The sequence below is a fragment of the Miscanthus floridulus genome, chromosome 1 (genome assembly GCF_019320115.1).
Source record: "Miscanthus floridulus cultivar M001 chromosome 1, ASM1932011v1, whole genome shotgun sequence".
In the NCBI taxonomy this organism is placed as follows: domain Eukaryota; kingdom Viridiplantae; phylum Streptophyta; class Magnoliopsida; order Poales; family Poaceae; genus Miscanthus; species Miscanthus floridulus.
The window spans coordinates 4,536,423-4,553,958 of record NC_089580.1 but is presented as its reverse complement, the minus strand read 5'-3'; the positions used below and the strand labels follow the sequence as shown (position 1 = coordinate 4,553,958).

The 17,536-nt window shown below is 43.0% G+C and overlaps 4 protein-coding genes across 4 annotated transcripts; all 4 read left to right on the top strand.

Moving 5' to 3' along the window:
* Window positions 1-3,277: 3,277 nt before the first annotated feature.
* Window positions 3,278-6,748, top strand: LOC136509692 (B3 domain-containing protein Os03g0619800-like). Its single transcript, XM_066504640.1, has 7 exons — window positions 3,278-3,503; window positions 4,019-4,104; window positions 4,490-4,923; window positions 5,009-5,184; window positions 5,330-5,687; window positions 5,770-6,002; window positions 6,309-6,748. The coding sequence occupies exons 1-7, from the start codon at window positions 3,501-3,503 to the stop codon at window positions 6,558-6,560; spliced, it is 1,542 nt and encodes a 513-aa protein (XP_066360737.1). The 5' UTR covers window positions 3,278-3,500; the 3' UTR covers window positions 6,561-6,748.
* A 1,203-nt stretch (window positions 6,749-7,951) lies between these two features.
* Window positions 7,952-8,794, top strand: LOC136513054 (DELTA-urthionin-Uf1a-like). The gene is made up of 3 exons (XM_066507349.1): window positions 7,952-8,198; window positions 8,321-8,392; window positions 8,688-8,794. Exons 1-3 carry the CDS (start codon window positions 7,952-7,954, stop codon window positions 8,792-8,794), a joined length of 426 nt encoding a protein of 141 aa, XP_066363446.1.
* A 4,659-nt stretch (window positions 8,795-13,453) lies between these two features.
* LOC136451279 (B3 domain-containing protein Os03g0620400-like) lies at window positions 13,454-14,700 on the top strand. The gene is made up of 3 exons (XM_066451989.1): window positions 13,454-13,907; window positions 14,264-14,484; window positions 14,668-14,700. Exons 1-3 carry the CDS (start codon window positions 13,454-13,456, stop codon window positions 14,698-14,700), a joined length of 708 nt encoding a protein of 235 aa, XP_066308086.1.
* A 71-nt stretch (window positions 14,701-14,771) lies between these two features.
* On the top strand, window positions 14,772-15,834 carry LOC136512179 (B3 domain-containing protein Os03g0620500-like). Its single transcript, XM_066506451.1, has 2 exons — window positions 14,772-15,308; window positions 15,399-15,834. The coding sequence occupies exons 1-2, from the start codon at window positions 14,772-14,774 to the stop codon at window positions 15,636-15,638; spliced, it is 777 nt and encodes a 258-aa protein (XP_066362548.1). The 3' UTR covers window positions 15,639-15,834.
* Window positions 15,835-17,536: the final 1,702 nt, after the last annotated feature.

Here is a 17,536-nt window from a genome sequence, read left to right as displayed (position 1 = left end):
GGCAGTGGCTCGGAGCGACAAGAGACGCTCGCCGCGGCGGGGGACAGGATATGGCCGAGCGCGTGGCGGTGCCGCCGACCAGGACGCGTGAGATGTGCACGAACGTGCCGCGCAGCTAGTGCCTGGTGTGGCGGGGAGCCCGGTACAACGGAGGAGGAGGAGGTCGTCGGGTCGTCGGGATGACGTAGTCGACGAGCAGCACGAGCGCGTGGAAGCGGCACCAGACGAGGGCGCAGCTGCCGAGCGCCTTGATGTCGCCGATGCGGTTGAGGACGTCCCGCTGCCGGGGCCCTCCTCCTCCATCCCACGCAGGTTACATGCACACAGATCGGGATCGGGGTGAGGCGTCGGCGCGGGGCAGGACCGGGCGGGGCGAGAGCCGGGACGGCAAGGACGTGCGCAAGCACGGGCGCTGCGGCACGTGGTGCCGGTGGTGCCGCAGGAGCCATTCCTGTTCGCGGCGAGCGTCCACGAGAACAACCCGTAAGGGCGTGACGACGTGATGGAGGCGACTTTCAGTTCCGTCACTTCTGTCGCTTTATTTTAATGGAATGTTATTTTCAGTTCACGGTTCAATCTTTTGATGGTATTTTACAAGTACACAAACTTTCGATGGTATTTTGCGGAGATAGTGATATTTCGATGCTACACAACCAATTTTCCCTTTTACTTATATGTACATGTAGCACAGTTTTGTTTGCTTTTCAAGTTTGATTGCATGACAGTAGGTTTAACATGCAGCTTGAGTTTCAGCCGCAGTAGGTCGCCTCCCCACACAAAACAGAAGGTGAAGACGGAGAAACTGCAACGTGTTTGAAAGCAAACCTATTTTTAGGCAAACAAATGTAATCAAGTTCTCAAAGCGGTTTTCACAATCCTCCTTTTCTTTTCTTGATCTGCTCTTTGAATTTGTCTGTTACAACAAAAATATACTCCTACGCCCTACCGCATGCATCACCGATTTCGATTCTGCACTCCGTCAGCGGTTGCCACGATAGGATTTGATGCACTTTCATTTACACTGTTTCCTCCTATTCTGCTTTTGCCTTCTGTAACCAAGGGCATATAGTTGCAGAACATTTCGTTCTGTTGCAAAACGTTGCATGGCCTGCTGTTGACTACTGATCCTAGAGGGATGCAAAACTAAAGCAGCATGCAGAGCACAAATGAACACCGTGGATCTGCATGGCGTCCCGATGCAGTCTTTGGTCTTGTTTCTGCTCTACATCACTACATGTTTGCTCCTCCACACAATCCAGGTTTGTTAATTATGTCATCTTTGAAACTGTGGTAGGCACAACTAGACGCAAAGAAAACATACAGCTTACAATACCAATTGAAGCAGCAGAGCAAATCACATGGCCTTTTTACCTAGACCTCGGCGCCCACCCCAGCCATGCCCGGTTCGCTTGAACTTATCAGCCCGGCTTATCAATCATGGAACATTGTTTTTCTCTCACAATAAATTAGCTACAGCCGGCTTATCAGCCACAGAAACCATCAGCCGAATAGAGCTGACGGCTACCTCATTACCTCGCCGCCGAGACGTGTGACCCTAGACACCAAAGGTCTTAATTAAGGATGTCCGGACGGACGGACCGATCTGCGCGCGTTACGCCCAATAAGAAAAGGGGCGTGTAGTTACAGTCAGACGGGGTCCGCACCTTGGGAGCGTGTGCGGCCACTCGTTTGGGGTGCATCTGCTGCATTCGCTGCTGGCTAGACCAGCCGGCCAGCCCCTAGCCGCACGCGCCCAGGGCCACATGCCTCCCTACCGTGGCTGCCCTCTGCTGCCAAGCGCCTAGGCCTGTTGCTACTTGTTCTACTGCTCTTTTTATCTTTGTGTGTTGTCTGCGCCTAGGCAAACCTGCCCCTGTCGCATGCTGCTTGAAGCGTCGCTACGTTGGCCGACCGGCTTAGGCACTTAGCCAGTTGCAGGGCTGGCCGGGCCGCTTGCCTGTTTGTGAGAGGAGCGCAGGCCCACATTTGCATAACATTTGAGTGTTGGCCCAAACTCCATATGTTTCATGTGTTTCAGATGTATGTTTTATCTGGATGTTGTATATGTTGCAATGGCTATATACGTATGTTGCAAGTGTATGTTTCAAACGTTTTGGTTGTTTCAAACATATGTTGTAAGTGTTTTTATCTGGATGTTGCATATGTTGCAATGGTTATACACATATGTTGCAAGTGTATGTTTTAAAAATTTCAACTGTTTCAAATCTATGTTGCAAGTGTTTTATCTAGATATTACATATATTGCACCGGCTATACACGTATGTTGTAAATGTATGTTTCAAATGTTTCAGCTGTTTCAAATGTATGTTGCAAGTGTTTTATTTAAATGTTGCATATATTGCAGTGGCCATACACATATGTTGCAAGCGTATGTTTGTAGATGTTTTATTTGTTTCGGATGTATGTTGCAGCAAATGCTTTTATGTTGCAAGTGTTGCATGACCGGGCGCGGGAAGTGGGCGCAGACGTAGGTGGTCCCCTCGTGCGTGCGGGAAGCGAAGTGAGCGCGACGGTCCCCACATGCAACAGCAGCAGTGCGCAGACAGGTGCAGCAGCAGCGTGCCAGTGGGCGGGCATGAGCTACATACATGCGCTGTGGGGGTCCGCCCAGGTAAAGTTGGAGGTGGAGGCGCGGTGCACACGTCCCTTCCGTTAGCCGCATGCATCTAGGGAAGTACGTCGCCTGCGCTGTTTTTCTGCCGCGTCTGAACGTCCGGACGCTAGTCTTTTCATTCCGTGCGTTTGTGCCTTTTTTTTCTTTCCAAATATAAGGGGGTGTTTGGATCCGATGACTAAAATTTAGGAGGTGTCATGTGAGGGTGTCGCATGGGGTGTTCAGATACTAATAAAAAAATAAATTACAGAATCCGTCAGTACTTCACGAGACGAATTTATTAAGCCTAGGTAATCCGTCATTAGCACGTGTTTACTGTAGCACTACATTGTTAAATCATGAACTAATTAAGCTTAAAAAATTCGTCTCGCAAATTAGTTCCCAGCTGTGTAATTAATTTTATAATTAATCTATATTTAATGGGCCATAGGAGGAAAACCAAACACGCCCTAAGGCCGGAGGACGCAGGCAGAATCGGACCGGCGCTAGTCAGCACTGTAGCGCCAGCCTCTCAGGTGGAAAACCGGCGTCCTGGTGGGTCCCACCTGATCCGACGCGGAAACGAGAAAGCCTACCCTACTACTAATCGGTCGGTCCTGGTGGCGGTGGTGGTTCGTCCGAAGTCGAATCCAACGGCGCGCCGCAGCTCCTCCGCCCCTCCTGTCCCGCCGCCTTCCTTCCGTTCGTTCGTTAAGCAGGCCTTGAACAAGCGCGGGCGGCCCTCTCGACCGGCCGGAACCTCGGCGGCGCCTCCTGGAGATTATTACGGGATTGGGATCGGTCTGAGCTGCGGAGGCCGGCGCAGGCGCGCCCCCTTCTCGTTTCTTGGTGTGGCAGGCAAGGTGGTGGTGACCGGCCGGTGAATATGGTATGTATTGCATGCATCATACCGTCCTCTTGCGATTTCCTGTTCTTCTACTTCCCGGCTGGCAATGTAATGCGCCCACAGAAGTGTAGTTTCAATGCAATGTACTAATCTGGATTGCTCCCGTCGCGCAACGAGATTAATTAATAGTTAGTTTTTTTAGAAAAAAGATTAATTAATAGTTAAGGGTGATACTGTTCCTTCGGTTTTGGTGTTCCTGTCCTCACTCAGGATGCGATTCGCGTTCGGGCGATTCCGTATTAACGAAATGCTATCGATTCCTCCCGTCGATGCCATTGCTGGCTAATGTATGAACCTTCTGTCGCTGCTGCTGCTGTTTGTAGGCGTCCTAATACTCTTTGAGTAATCAACCAGTGGCACCCACCTAGTCACCTAGATAGATAATCTTTTCAGCAAAGATGGGGATTTCGCCAGAACAATTTGATTATTTGTGTTAATTAGTTGCTGGCTTAATTGATAATTTGATGATGACAGCAAACATTTTTGTGTTTCTGCAGAACATTGTGTGTGAAGTCTGTGGAGATATTGGTTTCAGACAACTTCTGCTATGTTGCAGAGACTGCAAGCGTTATGCTGTGCACCAGTATGTCTCCCTTTACACTAATTATGCTTTATTTTATTACATTTGATTTGATTTTTTGTTGTGCTTATTAATGGGTGTAGACAACAGCATTTTCCCCCTTTATATGACAAACCATCCTATCATCTTTAAAGGTTAGGCCTACTTTTTTCCCAGCATTTTACATCATTAATTTTTTTTCTAATCATTTCGAAAGTCGAGTAGACAAACTATACGAATACGTCCCTATCTTCACATTCTATTGAATTAGAATTAGAAATGGATATTTGCAAATCATGTAATACCTAAATGGAAAACTCAAGTACCTTCAGTAGTCTGTACTGTAATTATGTTGTTCAAGCTTATTAAAATGGTCGGCCTTTTCTTACTATGACGCGTCATTGTGTAGATACTGTTTGGACAAAGTTGTCTTCGATGCATCGCTAATAGAATGGTTCTGTTATGAATGCCAACAAAGGCGTGGTGAAGTTACTTGCGTCAGATCTCTAGAGCAGGTGTCAAGTGAAAGGCCACTGAGTCATGCACATTTTGGTTCTCCAGTACATCAGCTAACTACCAAGAGGGTGGAGTCACTAAGGGATGCAGGGCCATATTCACCCAATGGTGGTTGTGAGGAATTATTTTCCTGCACTGGCATAGAAAACATCCCAAGTGTTCGAGAAAGAAGTGTAGACCCCATTAATATTTCCAGCATTTCTCAACATGATACCACAGAAGCATCTGCAAGCAGTGAAAGATCCACGGAGTGTCAAAAGGCTAGCTCCTATCGCCGCGGGAAAACTTTGAAGATGGCTATGGCGTCCTCATCATCTGAGGAGTCAGGTTATAGCATTATTCTAGTTGCTAGCATATTTACCTCGAATTGTACATCACTTGTTACTAAACTCTGTTGCGAAACTTTGTACAGGAGAAGACATTCTCTCTGAAAACGTATCCTTGGAATATGTTTTGGCATATAGATGTTATCTATCTAAAGCACAAAAGAAGAGAGTAATGGAGCTTATTCAGGAAATTCAACCTGAATTCACAAGTTTTATATCAATAATGCGGAGGGGCAATGTGCAACCCCCGGGTCCTTTTCTGGTAACTCCACTACCCCTATTGAATAGGCAACTCATTTATCTCAACATGAACTGTTTGTAGATAATAGTAACAATGTATGAGAGATTTACCTATGAGATTCCGGTTGTCATGAATCTTCTGAGCATCATGTTCCATTTGCTATCAGGGAATTACCAGGGATTATGCAAGTGCACATTTCCCAGATGAAAGCACAAATGTCACTCTTGAGACGCCTGGCAAGAGCAAGAAGTGGCATCCCAAATTCTACAAAAGAGCTGAAAGTAGAAATTACATGCTTATAGGACAGTGGCTAGACTTTGTCCGTGACAATCATGTGCAGGAGGGAGATATCTGCCTCCTTGTACCGACAAAAGATGAGATAAGGTGCACATTTATGGTCTATGTTCTTCATGAAACAACTCATTCTAGAGGTGGGGCTGGCTTTCAAATGGGTGGCCCATGCCCTGGTGCATCTAGTGCAAAGATGGCTTCAGAAATCCATATCGAGGAGGAACCTACCGCTGGTATTAGTGCAAAACATAAAAAAAACTATTAGCTCTCTAGATTTTTCCATTTCTTAATTATATGGTCTAAAACTGTCTGCAGGAGAACATGTTTCCTCGGAAAGTGATATGCAAGAAATTCCTCATGAACCTCTGGAGGGCGGAGACTCTGATGATCCATTTGTGCCTCCGTACATTGTACCATGCAAGAGTCCTCTATCTAAATCACAGAAGAGAATCGTTGAGGAGCGAGTGCGAGCTATCCAATCTGAAATCCCCATTTGTGTGGCAGTAATGAAGAACAACAACGTTGGTGTTGCTCAACGTTGGATGCTAGTAAGCTCTTTTTTTTTTTGTTTCGTCTTAAAATTGTTATTTTTTTATCCTTAAGCTTGCTGTTCCTGTCATCTTAACCTTATTTTGTTTAAGTGGGCATCTTTTGTTATCTGAGAGCTCACCGATTCACCCACCTTCGTATCAGCAAAATCTTTGCTGTTAAATCATAAAAATGAAATATTTTCTCCATAACAATCAACTTACAAATACAGCCCACCAATATAGCCCCTAGAATTCTAGGTTAATCACAGAGTTGTTGAACCAACATTGTAGCACGTTGCTAACTACTGGTCCATAATGCATCAGGAATTAGGTTCACGATATGGTTCGGTATATCTCCCGACTAAAGGGCAAACCATATGGCTCCAGTGCGGGGGGAAGACATGGAAGGCAAAAATGATGTTTCATAATGGTAGAAGGTGGTTTCTTAATGGAGGTTGGCCCAATTTTGCTCGTGGGAATGGCCTGCGTGTCGGCGACATCTGTCTATTCGAACTGAAGAAGAAAGAGAGTAAGCTTACCATGGCAATACATATCATTCGCAGGGAGAAGTTTTAGGTTGCCGTATATGAAAGTGTGGCCCCCTGTTCTTTCGGCTGGCGCCAGGGCCTTATTGTGCTTATTTTTTACTATGAAGTTAATCCATGGTTGTGGCTGATATCTATGGAAGGATTAGAGGCCAATCTGTAACATTTTTTTTTTGAAAAACACCAATCTGTAACATCTATTGGTACCTATCTGTTGACATTAGCACGTGGTGTATATATAGGGAATGGCGTGGTTATTATCCTATATGCCGAAATGTCGCCTTGCTTTTACTAATGTACATTTAGCCGACAGTTTTGTTTGATTTTCATTGCATGCCAATACACTGTGATAAATCAGTGTCTCTTGCCTTGTTGTAATCGTTTGGGGAGCACCCAACCAAAACTGTAGTTACAATCACGCCGAGGGTAGCTCTGATCAAAATCCGACAACAGCAGGTTCTTTCAAGTGCAGGTACAATTGTTCCCGACGATTGAACATGCAGCTAGCTAGAATTTCAGAGCTACCCTCGGCTCTTACAAAAAGTGAAGATGGTTGGGTTTGAAAGCAACTTATTTTGAGGCAAACAAATATGATCATGTTCTCAAAGAGGTTTCCACAATCCTCGATTCCTTTTCTTGAATCTGCTCTTTGAATTTGGCAGTTACAATAAAATATGCTCGTATGTCCTACAGTCATGTACTAGCTACCTAGTTCTGAGGGGGTTCAGACATTGGTTTACATTCACTAACAGAATACCCGTATGTGTTGTAATAATGGGATAAAAATCTTGTTTAGTACACACAGTAAAGATAATACAACGTAGTACATGTTGTTTAGTGAAGTGTGTGCAGTCTCTTCAATGCGCTGCCGAGACCGCTCCTCTTGGTGACACCCAACCACCCACCTTACGTGCCGCACGATCAAGGGGTTGAGAGGCACACGTACACAGCACCCATTTCGATTGGATCTGCGTCTCATCAAATCCATAATCAATTTACAGTCATCCCTCCCATCCGTGTGATATCGATCTGTTTACACCGTGAATGCGCTGCAGTAGTCCGCTGCCGACGAGAGCGCTTCAATTCTCATGCCGTCGCCACCCAACAACCATACGCGCGCGCGTGCCGTACTTCGGGTTCAGGCACACACAGCACCCATTTCTGCACTCCCTCAGCTATTGCCACCTGCGTCGAGCAAATTAAATGACAATACATCCATCAACTACTACTACTACTACTAATAACATATATGATATGATGATACATTTTTTTTATCAGCGCAACCATACATATATACTAGCATGCATCCCCTATATAAATGGATCCAAGCCAAGCTTTTAGCATCAGTCAAGCTTTTCGCTCCACTCACCATCATCAGTCCATCACATTCACATACGCCGGCCGGCTGGATCCATATCATCCATGGATAAGACTAAGAGCTTGGTTATCATGGTGCTTGTCCTGGGTCAAGTTCTGGAGCAGCGGAGCCAACTAGTGCATGCTAACAGCTGCTGCCCCTCCAGGACTGCAAGAAGAATCTACAATGCATGCCGCGTTCATCAGGGCGCTTCCAGGGAAACGTGTGCAAGGTTCGCACGCTGCAGAATTGTTCAGGGGAAATGTAAAGACCCTCATTACATTGACCTGCAGTCCCCCTACTCGGACTCTGGTAAATTAGAATCGATCGCCAAAATTCGATTCTTTTAATTTCTATATATATAGCTCTCTGTGTTCCATGCATAAATATATTTTCCGTTTTCATGCATGGATCGTTGTTGTTTTGTGTTGCAGAGGTAGCGAATGTTGTGCTTGAATTCTGCAAGTCGGGATGCACATCGTCTGTGTGCAACAACATCAAAACTGGTATGGCAAAGCCTTTCATTTCATTCAGCTATTCCTATTACACTTGCAGCTCGGCAATTAATTGGACGTAGCAGGTTTTGTCGTTCCCTACTCGTCCTAAAAAAATTAATGTAAAAGAATATTTATATGATTCCATGAAGAATTTAGTGATACTTATTTGGTATGTACACAAATATTATTGATACTTTTGATAAATTTCGTCAAGCATAAAATAGTTTGATTTGATATTATGTTAAATTATTTTTTCCCGGACAGAGAGAAGCAGAATTGATATCTTTATTTCTTTTATTATCAGATGTCCTCAAAGAAGATGCTAATGATGATGAAGTGGACCGCTGCGGCGAAGCATGCTACGAATGTTTCTGCACCAAGCACGTTGACACTGCCACGAATGTTTCTTAAGCAGCTTAGTTAGCAAGTGCATGCAAGGGAGTTTCACGTTGAAGTCGTGTTTCCCATGATCTCTAAAAAAAATCCTACTAGTACCATGTAACAGTTGTGAGTTTGTCTCCTTATATTCCAATAATAAAGGACGGTACGGTGATCATCTTGATGGCACGAACCATCTCAAAAGTGTGTTCGTTCATCTCTAGAATTATGTAGTATATCTGGATAATAAAACGACTTTGTTCACTGTCAATAATCTCTATATCTCTTTAAGTCACCGTCGAGTAATATTTCTTGTGTTCACTACTACTCGATCAACTTAGTGTTGCTGCACAGCTGGTATTTGAGAGAAAAATAAGTGTTAAAGTTCATTGATAAATTTGGAGTCTTAGAATGAATTGTGGTATATATATGTATATATTAGTGTTCAATGCTCCCTCTATCCCAAAACAGATGACCTTAACTCTTAAGGCGGCCATAATATGAGCTAGTTACTAGCTCTAGTACAACTTCTTCAATAATATTAACTTTAGCACATAGCTCATAACATCAATAGTCTCACATGACAGTGTCTCGTATAATCTTGAAATATATGCATGAGACTAACTCTAATCAAAAGATAATATAAAATAATAATATGCTTAAAGATAATATAAAATAATAATATGCTTAGAGCTAGCTCATAAGTCACTATTGAAGCTGCCCTCTAATAGGATTCAAATTTTGTTCATCAATACTTGACATTCTGGCTTTTCAATATATATTTCTCTTTTCCCAATACATCTCTACCTCTCTTTATCTCTCTCCTTTTCTGCGCATCACACTTTTTCACAACATCTTGATTCCCATGTCCAGACCTACTCCCTAAGTCCTATAAAAGGTGTCATTCTCACTTCCCGAGAAGTCAAATATTTTGGACTTTGATCACATATATAGAAAAAAATATAAAATTTATAGAACAAACATATAGAAAAAATATAATATTTATAGAACATTATTATTATTAGATAATCGCAAAATTTATTTTTATAATAAATTTATTTGGAGATACAAATGTTACTAATGTTTCATACAAACCTAGTGAAACTTAAAATTTTTTGACCAGGACAGAATCTCAAAGCTACACTCTATTTCAGTGCATCTCTACCTTTCTTTATCTCTCTTCATTTTGTTTTCTGCACGTCACACTTTTCCAAGTCATCCTTAATTCTTGTGTCCAGGTCTACTCCCTCTGTTCTATAAAAAAAAAATGTCATTCTTTCTTTCCGAGAAGTCAAACATTTTAAACTTTGACTAAATATATAAAAAATATTAGTATTTATGTAATATAATTAGTATCATTAGATGAATCACTGAATATATATTTTTAGTAAATTTATTTAGAGATACAAATATTGCTAATATTTCATATAAACCTAGTTAAATTTAATAAAGTTTTACCAACACGAATCTCGTAACGACACTCTTCGAGTATGCATCTATTGGTTTAGTCCCTGTTGCTCTCATGTGACGCACCTACACGCTCGAAATCTACTCCCTCTCTCCCTAGAAGAATAGATTTCTAGATTGAAATTTTGTCGCATACTCCCTCTCTATCCCCGAATATAAGGCGCAATTGACTTGGTGCGGTCTTCAAGAATATATTTTGACTTATAATTTCTCTTATAATATATAATTTATAGGAACAAAAGTTTGATCATTAGAAAGTATTTCAAAATACAAATCTAATGTAACTATTTTTGTAATATAAACTTTTGATATAATTAGGCTAATCGTTAATCAAAGATGAATTTTGAAATATGCGCATGCCTTATATTTAGGAACGGAGGCAGCCCCATCATCCATTAAACTCATTTATTTTCTCAGAGTTTCCAGTGGTCAGTGTACCCATTTATTGCCCCTAGACATTACTCCAATGGTTGATGTAGTGCGTGCACTAACTTTTAATATATTATTAGAAACAGTAAAATTCATTGCTCTAACTTCTCGGTAAGTGGTGAGTGCAGTTAAGTTGAAGCTTAATGAGGGGTAGTAAGGTCTTTTTTGTGGTTTGCTAATTTATCCTGAACTTGCTATAAATCTATTATTAATGCTTAGACACGGGCGTCCGGCCGTCCGGATGCCGCACGCCCCACTCCGCCTCGCTGCTCCCGCTCGTGCCCGCCCGCAACGCTTGTTCCCTCCCGTCGCCTGCTCTGCTCGTCGCGTGCCACGCCACTTGGATTCGCACGCCTCCACCGCGCCTCGCGCTCGAAATCGCGCCGCTCGCCGCGGCCGCGCGCCCATCCACCTGCTACAGCCAATACCGAGGCGCCCCGTGCCACCAATGAGCTTCACATCGGCGACCTCCGCATCACTCCGTGGCATCAAACTCCACGCCGGCGTCGAGCTCCATGTCGACGAGCCTTTTGCAACTATATGTTTCACGCGTTTCAGATGTATGTTTTATGTGTTTCATCTATATGTTTCATGTGTTTCATCTAGATGTTGCGAAGGATCTGGTATTTCATATGTTGTAATGGCTACACATGCATGTTTCAAGTGTATGTTCAACATGTTTCAGTTGTTTCAGATGTATGTTGCAAATGTATATTCCAAATATATCAGCTATTTTAGATGCATGTTTCATGTGTTTCATCTGGACGTTGCAATGACTATATAGGTATGTTTCAAGAGTATGTTGCATATGTTGCAACGGTCGGACGAATGCTGCAGATATGAGACGTTAGGACGGGGAAGGGGCGCGGCCGAGACAGAGCGCGGTAGAGGACGGGGGTGCGGCGGGGGATGGCGCCGTGGCGAGGGGAGGAGCACGGCGTGGCGGGGGAAGGAGTAAGGCAGGCTTGACGCTGGGGCGTAGCCGGGATGGGATCGAGGCGCGGTGGGTCGCGGGCGGCCGAACACGATCGCTAGCACGGGATCTGATGCTAGTGTGGGAGCGTCCGATGCAACGTGGGTGCAGGCATAGGAGCTGCGTCCAGACGAAGGCTAGCGTGTGGACGTCCAGACGCTAGCCACGCCCTAAATCTATTCTTCCAGGACAGAGAGAGTACATGAAAAACTGTCAGCCGGACACATTATATTAGAATATCAGCCCTGATCGATTCCTATAAAAAATATCATACACACGTAACGCACCTACGGTCAATTGGCCCTTTTTTATATTCAAATTATTTTATAACTGTTATTAAATATAAATATTTCTCTTTCAAAAAAAATCGATGGCTCAGATTTATCTGAGTGATCGGAGTACTGTAGCAAGGCCTGAGAAACACATATAGGCATATTGCTAGTTTGCGTTCAGGTTGTGGGCAAGGTGAGTGATTCATCTCCAATGCGCAATCTCCTGTCATTAATTTTCCCTTGCAACGGCCTCCCATATTAACCACCATAATTATCCGTCTTCAGTCCCCCCTTACACGCCTCTCACATTAATTATAGGTGAATCAATCGATCACAAGCACTCGTGGACTCATGGTATTGCTCCTTAACAACTCATAGGATATATACGTACGCACTCGTGGAAGTTCATCAGATGCTTTTGACTTATGGCCTCCTCCTCCTGTCTATCTTTTCACCTCTATAGAATAGATAGAAATGCAACTATGAAGCTGCGATCCTGATGGAGGAATGTTTGTAAAGCTTGGTGATACTTAGGTATTGATCTGCAGCATTCACTTTACATTTCATTTCCTCAGGTTGTGGGGATATATAATCTGTTCCTCAAATGTTATTCGGTGCTCATCTGTTGTGTTGTATCTTGGGACACCAGGATAGAAAATCATGACATCTTCTGCAGATTCCTATCCGTCCTTCAGTGAAAAGCAGGGTAAAAAAAAATCTCATATACATAGTAGTAGTGCTAGCTATACATGTTTATACTGAACATTCATTTTGTCATCAAGTTCTTTCAAAAAAGATGTATAATCTGCACTTTGTTTATGCACTTGAGTGTGTCTGCATCGCTTGGGGGGTGTATGTGTGTTTATTTGACAGCGGTTTTGATTTCTTCATTTTTTTCCTAGGCTCCACCCTTGTTGTGTCGTAAAGCGTCTGTGCAAAATTAAGGTCAATCTTCTCTCCTATTCTAACTTCAAGAATATATATGGTGTCGCCAAGTCACTGAATATGAAGAGTATATTTGTTCATCTGTTGGCTGTAATTTCTATCTGACATGTATCATGCAAATTGCAGTGAACATGGATGGACAAGGTTCCCAGGTGAAGAAATCTTGTGCTTGTTGCAAAATGTACAAGGACCATTTGCTTGGAAAGATGACGTGTTTCCTCATGCCAATGTCCGCTAATTATAGACACAGCATGGTGAGCCTTTCATACGTTTAAATTTCTTTGTGCCCTGAACCCTAATACATTTTCATTATCTACCATGTTTCATTTGGAGACAGATTTCAATCTTCGAAGTAGTATATAGTTGCCTACCCTTTCCATAACTTCACTGAATCTGTGCGCTATACAAAACTGAAAGATTCTAGAACCATGCATCGTCTTGTTCAATTACATTCCTGAATTTCAAACTTAGTTTTCATCACTGAATTGCAAAACAATGCAACAGAAAACATACTTAGACAATGCTTGCTCTGTGATGCTTGAATTGCTCTGTATAAAGATATATAAACCATGCATTATATTTGTTTCACTGTTCTTGGTGCAGACAATGCCTGCCAGGTTCATGAACCAATTTGGAGGAGAGATCTCAGAGAGCATCGACATCGAATCCCCTGACGGTAGTGTTTATGCTGTCAAGGGCACGGAGTACATGAACAAGACGCTCCCCCAGTGTGGATGGAAAGCATTTGTCGATGCCCATCCCATAGAAGAGAATGACTCGTTGCTGTTCCAGCACATTGAGAAGGCCCGTTTTAAGGTTCTGATAATCGATCCTGATGGATGTGAGAAAGTCTTTCCCTGCGATGGGATCAGAATCAGTTCTAGTAACATCCAAGAACGAGACACGGATTGTGTTGATGTTTCAGATAGGTCCCATGACCATGCCGACAAATCATCAAGAGTTCGGAAAAGAGTCTCTAGCTGTCAGAGGGATTGTCCAAGTCAACGTAGAAAAGCTGCAAGGATTACCACAACATCAGCCTCTTCGTCTGAGGAATCAGGTTATTATGTTATAATAATTGTTGGCTGCCTTATACCTGCATGAAAATAATTTCTTTTTGTTAAATATGCCTGTGTGCAATGAGCTTTGGTTTGATTTATCTAAAAGACCTTTTATTTGTTTGTTTGTTTTTTCCTAGCGGCTTTTACACTACCAAAATGATGGAGTTCTCCTAGTACAATAAGTAGTTATAAGAACACTACCGCCAATCCGCACATGAGAATCCTCACTAGGAGGCATTTGTTAGGAAAAAGGCCATACTCCATACTAAATATTGAATGCTAAATACTAGGAGAACCCCACATCACTAGAAGTTGCAAATTCTGGTTGTGTAGTAATTATATTAGTTATGTGCAGGACCAGATTCTGAGGGCACCGCTGAATATCAATGGTCTTCAGGTTTTGATGATGATCCTAAGACAAATGCGGCGCCTGATTATGTCTTATCATGTATGAGTATTCTATCTGATGAACAAGAGGAGCAAGTAGATGCACTTATCAAGCAAATCCAGCCTGAAACTACTGTATTTGTGGCACTAATGAAGCCCGGCAATGTGAAAACACGAGGCCCTAATCTCGTAAGCTGCTGTCTTCTCTTTTGTCAATTAAATTGGTCTAATCCAATCCTGCAAATGTTCAGCCTTTTTTAGTCAGCTCTCACTCTCAGCTGTATGAACCTCTTATATAGTCCATATTCGAGTCATATTTGCTGATCCATCCCATTCCCATCTGGAATTAGGTAATTCCTCACGCTTATGCAGCCGTGCACTTCCCACACAAAAATCAAGTCGTGACGCTTCAGCGGCCAGGCAAGAGCAAGAAGTGGCATCCCAGGCTTAACGTCAGAAAAGATAGAAGTTGCCATATGTTAATGGGGCCTTGGTCACACTTTGTGCAAGACAACCATGTGCAGGAAGGTGACATCTGCATCTTTCAGCCATTGAAGACTGCTGGCGTAAGGTTCACTCTGATGGTTCATCTGATTCATCAGTCAAAGGTTGGTACATTATTACATGATGAAAAAAATGGAAACAGTCCTAGTCCAGCAGGAGGAACAAGCTCCAGTAGAGGCAAAACAATGAGGTCAAAGGCAAATGATCTTAAGATTGTGCACTCAACTGATGGCAAAGCAAAGGCGGAGGTGACGACGATAGCGCGTGTTAAGGAGGAACCTGCCGATCCGGGACCTTCTAATTCCAAAGGTCATTGGACTGATGATGAGTCAGACGATTCTGGTGGACCTTCTGAAGCAGGTCTTTACATTCTGTCAGCCCATGCTCATTTGGCTGATGAGCAGAGGAAGAAAGTTGAAGATATAGTTGGCAGCATTCAGTGTCAAGTTCCCATTTACGTGGCAGTGATGAACAAGTCCAGTGTTGCTGTCAACGGCACCTGCGTCTTAGTAAGCAGCTCAAGAACCCTTTTTTTCCCCTGTGGCTATTTATTAACAAATTGTATGTATGTATGATGTATGTATGCATGAATGAAACAGTACTTCGGCAAGCAATACACCAGCAAGTACCTTCCACACGGGGAGCACACCGTGACGCTCGTGAGGAACGGGAATAGCGCAGCATGGAAGGTGAAGATGCATGCGCAGATGTTCAGTAAAGGCTGGCGTGACTTTGTCCGCGACAACCGCCTCAAACTCGACGACATCTGCCTATTCCAGCTGACCAAGGACGACATCAAGATGCTTACAATGACGGTCTATATCATTCGCCATGTCTAACATTGTTAGTTTCTACCAGCTGGTTCGATCGTGGCATTAGGATAATAATAGAATGCTGCTTTCCAGAACTTCATGCTGCAATACTAAATGTTGCCTTTGCTGTGATATAAGAAAAGGACGAACCTTAATTTTTTGATGCACTGAATATCCTTTGTTACAATATATTGTTATATATTTGGATCTGTAGGTCTCTTCCGAGATTTCTGGTTGCTAATAGGTTTAACTGCTGCAACCGAAATTCGTGAAATTTTTAACCCTGGAATTTCGGATTTTGAACCCTGGAATTTTAGGTAATTTCAGCGGTGGATGAAAGAAAAATCCGAAATTTTATAAACACTAATTCATGTGCTATATAACCCTAGAATCATATTTTCTATTGTGGCCACACCAAGTTAATTGTGCTATATGTGCAGTGGACTAATGGAGACCGGACCTCACTTGTCCTGCACTGCCCATACGTTCGAGAAGTGTGGAAGCTTGTTTCGGGCCAGGAGCGGTTCAATGTAGCTCAACAAATTCAGCAATCAAATTTCGACAACATAGCTGAATGGCGCGAAGCTGCCCATATATTGTTATTATATTTGGATTTGTAGGTCTCTTCCGAGATTTCAGGTTTGTTACGGTATTTGGACTTGTAAACCATCTCGACATAAAAGTTGTTAACTACAAAGTTGTATATCCCTTTAAACTCTACAATGTTGATGCAAAGTTTATCTTCATCCAATCTAATATAACAATATTATGATTTTTTTTGTGCAAAGCAGCCTATCACTAGCGGTTCAAGCCACGAACTAGCAGTAATAGGTGGACCTATCACTGTTGTTTCGTGACTTCAACCGGCAGTGATAGGTTGTGTGCCTATCACTGCCTGTTGAAGCCATGAACTGGCAGTGATAGTTCACTTATCATTTTTTGTTTCGTGGTTTCATCTAACAGTGATTGTTCACTTGTCACTATCGGATTAAACCATGAACTAACAGTGATACTATATTACTGCTGGGTCCAAATAACCGGCAGTGATAGTCTGGTAGTGATTATGGGTTCTGGCATAGTGGATGGTCTTTATCTGTCCCAAGAAAAATACATTCAGGACCTTCTTGATCATTCCTCTCTCACTGATCACCACACCGTCGAGACGTCCATGAAGCTTAATCTTCATCTTCACCCCACTGATGGTGAACCTCTTACTGATCCCACTCGGTATCATCATATTGTTGGGAGTCTTCTCTATTTGGGTGTGACTTATCCTAACATTTCGTATGTTGTGCACATTCTGAGTTAGTTTGTCTCCGCTCCCACTCAGCTCCACTATAGTCATCTCATTCGTGTCTCGAATTATCTTCGTGGGACCATTTCTCGTCATATGTTCTTTCCATGTTCCAACTCTTTCCGGTCCAAGCATATATATTCTGATGCTACTTAGGCTAGTAACTCCTTCGATCGTCGCTCTCTTTCTGCCTAGTGTGTAGTTCTTAGTGGTTCTCTTATTGCTGGAAGACTAAGAAGCAAACAACTATTTCTCATTCTAGTGCAGAGGCTGAGGATCTTGGTATTTTGTGTTTCCATGCTGACACCTCTTTTGTCTGACAGCACTGGTGCTCTTAGCATTGCACTGACCCAGTCAAACTTGAGCTTACTACGCATATTGGTGTTGATGCCTCTTATACTCGGGCACATATACAAGATGATGTTATTGAGCTTCGCTTTGTGTCTTTGTGCCCTTAGTGCTTTAGTTGGCAGATTTTTTCACGAAAGTTGTTTCTTTTTGTTCAAACTCAGTCTTTGCGACCCCTGAGTTTGAGGGGGAGAGGGTTGTTAGATATACGTGTGTTCTTATATTTTCATGTTTGTTATAAGGGTCATGTACATATTTGGGCTTTAGCCCTTCTTCTCAATAC